This window comes from Mus caroli, unplaced genomic scaffold, assembly GCF_978045245.1.
Source record: "Mus caroli unplaced genomic scaffold, Mus_caroli_1 scaffold_13, whole genome shotgun sequence".
NCBI classification, from domain to species: Eukaryota; Metazoa; Chordata; class Mammalia; order Rodentia; family Muridae; genus Mus; species Mus caroli.
The window spans coordinates 6,026,100-6,037,043 of NW_028227268.1; the positions used below are offsets into that span (position 1 = coordinate 6,026,100).

The following is a 10,944-nucleotide window of genomic DNA, read 5'->3' on the forward strand; positions in this document are numbered from 1 at the left end:
GAAGCAGTGATCCACAGGGGAGGGGACGACTCAGCGCACTACTCAGGCACCGGAGTAAAAAGCCATCACAGCAGGGTGTGGGGGTACACACATATAATCCCAACACTTGGAAAGGTAAGGCAGACAGATCACTGTGAGTTCAAGGCCAGGCCAGCCACAGACACCACGAAGAAATTAAACAATGAAGATTTCACACAACCCACTTGTTGGCCTTCTGAAAACTTTTCTCCAAGTAATTTTATATACATATAATAATCATAATCACTTTGTAATATGATTAGTGTTCTTTAAACTTAAACCAGATGCATGCATCTACTTAAAGAAAAATAACTGATTTATTTTCAATATTCACTGGATTATCTCTATTTTCTAAAACTCAGAAAAGAGAAGAAAAAAAAAGGCAAGCTACATGAAGTCTATAAATTCAAGGGCTGGAGAGATGTCCCAGCTCATAAGAGATTATGCTGTTCCTGCAGGGACCACAGTTCAGTTCTCAGCGTCTATGTTGCACAGCTCACAATCACCTGAAATTCCAGCATCAGGGGATCTGAGGGGACTGCACTCACATGGTACACATACACCATACTTTCCTCTACATACATACACATATAACTTAAATAATAAGAATAATTAGGGCTGGTGAGATGGCTCAGCAGTTAAGAGCACTAACTGCTCTTCTGCAGGTCCTGAGTTCAAATCCCAGCACCCACATTGTGATTCACAACCATCCGTAATGAGATCTGTAATGGGATCTGGCGCCCTCTTCTGGTGCGTCTGAGGACAGCTACAGTGTGCTTAGATATAATAATAAATAAATAAATCTTTAGGTCAGAGTGAGCAACCTTCATTCCAAGCAACCACATGATGGCTCACAACTATCAGTACAGCTACAGTGTACTCATATACATAAATAATGATAATAATAATAATAAATTATACGTTTTCAAATAGAAAAGTATTGATCTCTAATTTATGTTTAGACAGATTTGATTCACACAGACTTAAAAAAAAGGCATTAGGTCACCAAGTAACAAAACCTTGTAAATAAATATCACTAAAAGACACAGTAAATAACAAAATTAATAAAAAGCTAGGACATGAAAACTAGTTAAAACTTTAATCACTAGCACACCATATAGAAGGAGCTGTTCTGTATATAAGCCATGATGAGACCTGAACCTCCCCAGTCCTCGTTATGAAGCCAGGCTTTCAGGACTGACGGTGGCCATAGGGGTCAATGCTGAACATGGGATGCAAACTGTGACACAGAAAATAAGGGAGGAACCATTTGATAAATTCAGTTTCTTCTTTATCTATCTTTATCTTCTTTATCTCCTAAATAAACTGAGCCACCACAGGAAAAGGTCACTTCACAGAGAACGCTATGTCTGCTTTTAGATGCTAGTCTCCTTTCCATCTTCACTTCCTCCTCAGCTCTTGAGAGTGCTGTCAAATTCTACACACCGGCAAAGAAAAACAGGAGTGAAAATTGAGGGATTTTACAGAAAAATGATAAAAAGTTTGCTGTGGTTACTACAAGGAATGCAGATTAGCACCAACCTACGTGCCTGAATCCTGTGGGCTGGCTGCCCTGACCACCCATCTGTACCGACAACGGGCTCCTCCACCCTAGCAGACATTCTCTTCCACACCGTTCCTGCCCTGGGAAGTGAACCCAGCTCAGGTCATGAAGCCATTTGGGGAAGACAGGCTTCTTCCTTTAGCAGTTGTCAATTATAGACACTTGTCAAACTTTCTGCGAGTGTCTGCTTAGCTCGAAAGCTCACTAGCTCTCTGACCTCAGGTGACATGGGGCATGCACCTGAGGCACACATGTAAGAACACAGATACTGACAGGTTGGGAGGAGGGCAACTTGAAGCTTTTTGCAAATCATGGTCTTTCCCGTATTGAACAGAAGACTGCTGAACAGATCATAAGTTCAAAAGCCTCTATGGAAGTAATCCTTATTAAAACTTTTAAAAATTTGAGAAAAAGTCATACAGTTTAAACTCATTAAAGTGTACATGTGGCAGTTTTCAGTATATTTGATCAAGTACAATCACTGGGCTGAAAATGTACCTCGGTTAGTCCTGGGCTTGATCTTGGCTAGATACCCTGGACCACATAAACTACAAATGGCAATGCACACCTGTAATTTCAGCACTCAAGTGGAGGCAGGAAGATCTGAAGTTCAAGGTTACACTTGGAAAGCCAGCAAGTCTGAGGCCAGCCTGAGCTAGCTGAGACAACGCCTGAAGAAGGGAAGGGGGCTGTAAGAGGGGTAGCAGAGCAATGGGAAGACGGGAGGGAGAAACGTCAGGATAACTAACATGTTGATTAAAAAAAATTCTTTTAAGCAGAAAAAACAATGTCGCTGGACACGTCACCCCAGCACATGGGGGAGAGGCAGGCAGATTGGTGTGAGTCCCTGTCTCAAAGAAAACCAAAAATGGTGTCATCATCACAGCTGTCTAATTCCAGAATATTCTAACTGAACAGAAAATACACCCCATGCTCATGATCACATGTGCTGTTTCCCATGGTTCTCAGGAGTCTCTGTCGCTAGGCATATTAAAAAGATTGTCTAGGGCGACCCTGCTATGGAATGCTGCACATCTAGATAACACCAAACCAAGAATCTTAGTATTTTTAATAACTAGGTTAGTGTAACCTTATGTATTACTAAGAATGGCAGAAAAGTTTACAGTCAGCATCAACCTTCACATAACACATTAGTATGCCCCCAAATTCATCCACGTTAAAAGGGAAGGCAGAGGCCAGGCACAGTGGTGCAATAATCCCAGCTCTCAGAGGCAGAGGTAGGAGGATCCCCGTGAGTCTCAGGACAGCCAGGGCTATACGAAGAGAGATCCTGTCTTACAAATAAAGGAGAGGATTAGCCGCAAATGTCCATAGTTGCAACTTCAAAATACAGAAGATATACTTGGCCAGTGGGAACACTTCTTTAGGGTCAAACACAATTGGATTACAGAACAACAAAAACAAAATCTTTAACTATTAAACAACTTCTATCCAGATTGGAAACAGAAGCAGAGCCTTTCTCCTCCACTGTGTGCTGAAGTTGATGGAGCCTGTTTTCATAGCTCCTGACCCAGCAGCTTCTAACAGAAAATCACAGCCAGGCAAATGCCTAGCAAGAAAGGCTGCCTGTGCAATTCTCAGGCTGCAGGGCTCTAAGTGTGCACATGGCTTCTGAGACACAGGAGAAGAAGAGACCTCACCTTCAGGCATCAGGGTGTTGGAATCGGGAAGTAGTAGGTCCACGTGGGTGTCTTGTTTTCTGCACTTACATGGGGTGCTATCTCCAAAGAAGCTCCTTACAGAGTGCCCAAGATGGAGTTCTCTAAGTTGTTCAGAGTTGTCCAGCTGCCCTCAGCAATAGGTCAGTCTTTGTAGGTTGACAGAGACCACCAGTCAAAGCAGATGCATATGGGCTGAGGGAGCCTTCTTTAGGATCTAACACCGCTGGATTAAAACAAAGAAACTTAACCATTAAGCAAATCGTAACTTCAATCCCTACTTTAGGTTTAACAACTGTCAAGCAGGCACCAAGCTTAAGAGCCTCCTGTCAGCTTGGCACTGGAGTAATGGGGTTTGCTGAGCCTTGACTTGAAGCCACAAGGAGCCTTTCTGTTCTGCGGGAAATTAATTTGATTTGATAAGCATGTAAATAACCAGAAAGGACTACTGGAACTTAACTCTTCCTCTCGTGCTGCTAAGCAATGAGTTCAGTGGGTGACTTCTGCCGCTCAGTAAGTTTCACTCCAGTATGTGTGTGGCTTTACTGCAATTTGCAACGACGATTTCAGTACATGTCCACTTCTTAAATCTTCCCAACACAATCAGATGAAATCAAATAAGGTTCATAATAGCAATGCAGCAACTAACAAACCGCCTCAAAATAGCCGCCCTCTCTATACAGACCAGGAGGCAGTCATCCTACCAACCAGAACCACGCCGTCTTTCCTGAATAACGCTATAATAATAAGAAACCAACCCTGACCTGGACTGACTGACGGTAAGAGCTGGTACCTATGGCCAAGTCTGGGAAACCCACTCTTGCAGTCCACATGGGACATGAAACCCACTCTTGCAAACAGTCCTCTGACATCTGCAACCCACAAAATAAACACAATGTTACACCTATAACAACAACAACAAAAAACCAAGGCCTAAATCTAGGCGATGCCGGTACAGACAGGATTATAGATAGAGCACTTCTCTTCTAAGAAATCACTTAGAGGGCAGATATCTGTGCTGCATGCCTTTAATTCCTGCACTGGCAAGAAGATCTTTGAATTCAAAGGTACAGTGAGACCGTTTCAAAAATAAATGAATAAATAAAATCATCCCAAAACCTTTTAAGTAACTAGAATTTCATTTTCCTGCATCAAGAGCATTAACAAGTCTAAGAATTAAGCTACGCTGAAGGACTCCAAAACAGGGATGTCTGAAGCATACTGCCTCTTACAGGGGCAAAATAACAAAAGAAACTGTTATTATATATAAATGATACCTTCCTCAGCCTGTCCTAGCAGGGAACACTTTTAATCCCAGCACTCTGGAGACTCTTGCCGTGGTGGCCCAGAGGCAGGCAGAATGTTTGCGGCCAGCCTGGTCTACAAAGTAAGTTCCAAGATAGCTAGGGCTACACAGAGAAACATTGTCTCGAAAACCACACACAAAATTAAAGTGTGGGACACCACCATCTATCTGGCCAATTTCTTATTCTTGAGTCTGTTTTTTATAAAACTCTTCTAATATACAAAGTAGACTTGCTGTAAACAAAGCTGGTTTAAATGTTGCCCTTGTCAAGTAAAGAGACACACTGGTTCTTATGCTGGAAGTGTCTTTTTTTTTTTTTTTAAAGATTTATTTCTTATTATACGTAAGTACACTGTAGCTGTCTTCAGATGCACCAGAAGAGGGCATCAGATCCCATTACAGATGGTTGTGAGGCACCATGTGGTTCGCTGGGATTTGAACTCAGTACCTTCGGAAGAGCAGTCAGTGCTCTTAACCATTGAGCCATCTTGCCAGCCCGCCACTGGAAATGTCTTAACACACACATCACCGTCATTCTCCTGAGTGCTAATCAAATACTTGGAACTATATGACAGAACTCTGATATAATCATATTTTTCTTTAAGGACTGGATTTCTCATGGCTAGCACAAATAGCAGCAACCATTTGCTGATTATTTCAATTTCCCTTAATGCAAGATTATTAAAAAGATTGAGAGGAGGGGGCTGGAGCGGTGACTCAGTGGTTAAGAGCACTGACTGCTTTTCCAGAGGTCCTGAGTTCAAATCCCAGTAAACACATGATGGCTCACAATCATCTGTAACAGGATCTGATGCCCTCTTCTGGTGTGTCTGAAGATAGCTCCAGTGCACTCACATACATAAATTAGGTTAATAAATCTTAAAAACAACAACGCCAGGCGTGGTGGCGCACGCCTTTAATCCCAGCACTTGGGAGGCAGAGGCAGGCGGATTTCTGAGTTCCAGGACAGCCAGGGCTATACAGAGAAACCCTGTCTCAAAAAAACAAAAAACAAAACAAAACAAACAAACAAACAAACACCCAACAACAAAAATTCTAAAAAAAAAAGATTAAAGGGAAATATCAACAAAATAACTATCCTTCAAACCATGTTGTCATAAACTTTTGGCTACAGGAGTGTTCAAGCCTTCCTGGACACAGGTCTGTAACCCCAGCACCTGGGAGGTAGAGACAGAGGGGTCATTAGCAGCTTGGGGTCATCTTCCACAGAAAACCTTGAGTGACCAGGGAACTAACAAGTCAAACGATAGCAGCAGACATCTCAAAGCGAGGGGTGGGACTCTGAGTTTGAGGCAGGCTGGGCTTCATTGAGAGCACTGTCCTAAAACAAACTCCCTTAAAAACAACACGTCAGAAAGTCTTAAAAGGCAAAACATTATGGGACTGGAGATATGGAACAATGGTTAAGAGCACTTGCTGCACTTCCAAAGGATGGGGGTTCAATTCCCAGCTCCCACATGGCAGCTCCCAACTCTCTGTAACTCCAGCTACAAAGGATCCAACACCCTCACAGATATACCTGCAGGCAAAATGCCAGTGCACAAACAGCAGCAGCAGCTGGGCATGGAGGCTCCACCGTAAGACCACACTTGGAAGCAGGTAGAGAAGGTGCCTCAGTGAATGCCACGTGTGTCTGTGCTATGTATGAAGACTGTCCTAACACCTCCATCCACTAATCCCTAAGGACAGCAACTGAGTCACCTTAGTAATACAGATCAGGGACACCGCCTCATGCTTCCCGCACTTGGGCCTGGGGGACCCAGTTGCTCAAGTTATCAATTTTTAAATGCCACAACAAACAGCTGGCTTCTCTGATTTGGTTGTTCTGGGTTTTTTTTTTTTAATTTTTTAGATAAAAAGCTATAAGCTGGGCATTGGTGGTGCACACCTTTAATCCCAGCACTTGGGAGGCAGAGGCAGGCGGATTTCTGAGTTCGAGGCCAGCCTGGTCTACAGAGTGAGTTCCAGGACAGCCAGGGCTACACGGAGAAACCCTGTCTTGAAAAACAAAAAAACAAAACAAAACAAAACAAAAAAACCCTCAAGCTGGTAAGATGACTCAGAAGGTAAAGATACTTGCCACCAAACCTTATTTCTATATCCCATATGGAGAAAGGAGATAACTAATGCCCACATATACATTACCCTCATACCACAGGCACACAAAATAAATACATGATTTAATAAATAAAGATGCCTCAGGAGCCAAGGTCCATGACTCTGTACCAACCCTCAAGAAATAGAACAGGGGGCTGGTGAGATGGCTCAGTGGGTAAAGCACCTGACTGCTCTTCCGAAGGTCCGGAGTTCAAATCCCAGCAACCACATGGCGGCTCACAACCATCCGTAACAAGATCTGACTCCCTCTTCTGGTATGTCTGAAGACAGCTACAGTGTACTTACATATAATAAATAAATAAATCTTTAAAAAAAAAAAAAGAAAGAAATAGAACAGATACCAAACAGCTGAGAATCAAGAGGATCAAACCTCAGATATTAGGGCTGGACAGCCGGCTCAGCAGGCAGCACTGGCTGCTCTTGCAGAGAACCTGGTTTGCTTCACATCACTCATGCGGCAGCCCACAACCATCTGTAATTCCTGTTTTAGAGGATTTGATGTCCCCTTCTGGCTTCAAAAGGACCAGGCATGCTCCTGCTACACAAACATACACACAGACACACATTAGACAAATAAAATAAAAAAATTTTAAAATTCAGATACAGCTGGGCAATGATACACGTGCCTTTAATCCCACTACTCCAGCAGCAGAGGCAGGCAGATCTGAGTTCAAAGCCATGAATTCCAGAACTGGGCTATATAGTGAAACCCTGTCTTGAAAAACAAGCAAGCAAACAACTCAGACGCTGACAACTTCACTGTGTCCGCTTTCATCTGTAATTTCAAAATGATCAGAAAAGCATTCTAATGTAATCTCACAGTATCTGGGCGACCACACAACACAGAAACAGACTGCAGAACTCATGCTGGCCACCTCCTGTTATCTCAGAGTTTTAGAGAAAAGGATCCCCCAGGGAGGCCAATCTGAGCAACAGTGAGCTCCAGGCTAAGCAAAACTACACAGTAAGACCTTATGCTCAAAAAGAAAAAAAAAAGTGGCTGTGGAGAAGGCTCTGTGAGTGCTGAGTTTGAATCCTCATCGCCATGTCCAGCCAGGCATGGCCACACATGCTTACAACCCCAGTGTTGGAGGTAGAGGAAGCAGATGCTAGGCCCAGTAAAATAAGCTATTTTTAAAAAGACTTATTTATGTATATGGGTGGTTTGTCTATGTGTATGCCTGCATACCAGAAGGCATAGGATCCCCGTGGACTAGTTATAGACAGCTATGAACTGCATGTAGGTGTTGGGAAATGAACCCAGGACCTCTGGAAGAGCAGCCAGTGCTCTTAACCACAGAGCCATCTCTTTAGCCCCAAAGAACCTACTTTAAGGAAATGAAGAGGGATAGGACAACTAATGTCCTCCCCTGATCTATAAGCAACAATGTGTACATTACACACACATTCTCAAAAAGAAACCAAGATTTATTCCAATTTGTTTGGAATTGTACCAAAAAACCATGATCCAAGTAGCCAGAGATCATTAAAAAGTTCCAAAATGAGGCCCAGTGGTACAGATTTGTAATCCCAGCTACTCAAAAATCTGAGGCAGGGGCTGGAGAGGTGGCTCAGAGGTTAAAAGAACTGTCCTGAGTTCAAATCCCAGCAACCACATGGTGGCTCACAACCGTCTATAATGAGATCTGACGCCCTCTTCTGCCCTGCAGGATACATGCAGGCAGAACGCTGTATACATAATAAATAAATCTTAAAAAAAAAAAAAAAAAAAAAGCCTGGCGTGGTAGCGCATGCCTTTAATCCCAGCACTCAGGAGGCAGAGGCAGGAGGATTTCCCAGCCGGATCTACAAAGTGAGTTCCAGGACAGCCAGGGCTATACAGAGAAACCCTGTCTTGAAAAAAATAAAAAAGAAAAAAAAGAAAAAAAAGAAAGAAAGAAAGAAAGAAAAGAAATCTGAGGCAGGAGGATGCTGAGTTCAAGTTCTGTCTGGATTAAAGCAAGTCAAGGCCAGCACAAACAACTTGGCGAAATCCTAGCTTAAAAAGTAAAGGATAAACAAACAACTGGGGGTACGTGGCGAAGACGCAGCCCAATGACAGATGTGATCCCAACATGTAAGAGGCCTGGGTTTCAGTTTAATACTACAACACAAGGTCCTGACTGTGAGATGACAGAGCAGTGGCCAGGCTTAGCCAACTGAATTCAATCCCTGGAACCCTCGATGTAAAAGGAGAGAGCCAATTCCTTCAGACTGTTTTGACCTCCACACCTGCGTGGCGCTGCGAGAGTGTTCCCACAGACTCACATACAAATAAACAAATGTAAATGTTTTTCACAGTTCCACTAAGTTTACAAATTTGTGTGTGTGACCAGATAAGTGGCGTTATCCTGATGTTAGACCTTCTCATCAAAAGCAATGGCAAGGTTGCAGAGGGAGAGAACTCCAGTAAGAAAGGACCAACTGATGACCACCAGACTTGAAAGGCTAACCTGAGTTACAGTCAAGTGTGGATGATGACAGCCAACACTAGCCACTCACTCGAAGAAACCAATACATTTTCTATAACTAATGTTCCCCTGTCCCATCTCCCAAAAGTGTCGAGCCAGAGCTGCTTCTGCCTGACTTTAGTTCGGATGCTGCCAGCTCCTGGCTGGAGTGTTGTTCAATCTCTCGGATTCTGACCTTTCCACAGGTTGGGAACCTCCTAAACCGGCCCATCACTCAGGCACCCAGTGGAGACACTCCTGGCACAGCAGGGAATGGAAACCAACAGGGCTTTACAAGAGGAACCACAGCATTGGCCTTTGTCTCACAGAACCTAGGCCTACGGTGACATGACAGCAAGGAAGGCTGGGACCTAAGCTTGTACACATGCAGTTTTTACATTTTGGCAATCTCATTTAGGCCAGTTACGATGAGGTTCCCTCGCCTGCCCGATGCTGAAGGGGTCTGCAACCATTAACACCCCGGATGTCGCCGACTCAAGCTGGACAGTACAGCCTGCATGGAGTGAGCCCACGTCTGCACGTTTGACTGTTTAAGGGAATTCAAGCATGGGTGATCCTCGTGGACAATCTAACAGGCCTTAAAGATACAAAAGGCCTCCGGTGCACGGAGTCTCCTCCCGAGACTTCAAGCAAACAGTCATTTCTAGACAGGTCTTGTGCTGGTTGGTACAGACTTCCACTTGTCATGTCGTGGACTTATCGGGTTTTATGTCTGAGACCGTCAGGCCTCTGAGGCCTGGCCTGAGAAGTGTGGATTAGGGACCCGCGCTCCTGCCTTTCCGACTCGGAGGCTGGGACCGAGTTTCCCGCCCCACTGCCCGACCAGAGGTTGGTGACAGTTGAAGGAAGCTGGGACCGGTCCCAGCAGGTTGGAACCGGTCTGGGCCGAGCCGGAGGAAGGGGGGGGGGCACAGCCTCGCGCTCTCCCTGCGCGCGTGACTCACGCTGGCCGCTGACGTCAGGCGTGCGCGCGCGGCGGGGGGGGCTCTACGTACGTGTAGTGCTGCGGTTTCTCGGGCTGTGCCTGCAGCACCTGAGCGGTAGCGGCCGGGGGCGCCGAGGAAGCTGCCGAGCCGCCGGGCCCGGGGCCCTTCGACATGGTCCTGTCTTCCTGCCTCTTCGCCGCTCCCCTTTTATTATTCAGTCTGCGCGGTCCGCGCCGAAGACCCACAGCGCCTGCGCCGCGCCACGAGAACGTGAAGACCCCCCGCTCGGCAGCAAAGGTTGCTGGGAGTTGTGGTCCTCCTTTCCGGTGAAATTTTACCGTTGGCACAGTGTCGCTGCTAAAGTGCAAGACCACAATACCCAGAAATCTTTGCGGACGGTGTCCCGGATGCTGAGGATCCGCGATGCCTTGTGGTAATTGTAGTCTAGTCACTCTTAACTATTACCTGAGCATTGTCAGTGTGGTCGGAGGTGAACTCTACCTTTAAATTGGATCCTCCGGAGAGCAAGGAACCAGTTGGGGAGGCCTGAAACGATTCCACGGAGAATGTTCCAAATGTAATTACACTGCCAACAGTGCAGTAATTGCCTTGCCTCCGTACCAGTACAGTTGGCGCACCGTTTCTAAAGTCAGTCTAGAGCATTGCCCCCGAGCCAGCAAGCTACTCAGCCAATATTTTCATAATATAATATAGTAACCTGTAAATCACCAGAGAAAGTATGCGGGCTAGCAGATAGTTTGAGGAAGCTTTGTATTGTTGTTTTGTTTTTAAAAATTACAATACACCATATTGTTCCTGGGCATCATTAACATTTATCAAC

At 44.9% G+C, this 10,944-nt stretch overlaps 1 protein-coding gene across 2 annotated transcripts in view; it reads right to left on the reverse strand.

Annotated features, from left to right (window-relative positions):
* The window catches only part of Unk (unk zinc finger), a 30,620-nt gene extending 20,288 nt beyond the window's left edge, over positions 1-10,332 (reverse strand). For both annotated transcript variants that reach the window (XM_029483363.2, XM_021176103.3), the window contains exon 1: positions 10,173-10,332. In XM_029483363.2, the coding sequence (XP_029339223.1) occupies positions 10,173-10,276 (104 nt within the window). In that variant the 5' untranslated portion in view covers positions 10,277-10,332. The remainder of the gene's footprint in view (positions 1-10,172) is intronic.
* Between the last annotated feature and the right edge of the window lie 612 nt (positions 10,333-10,944).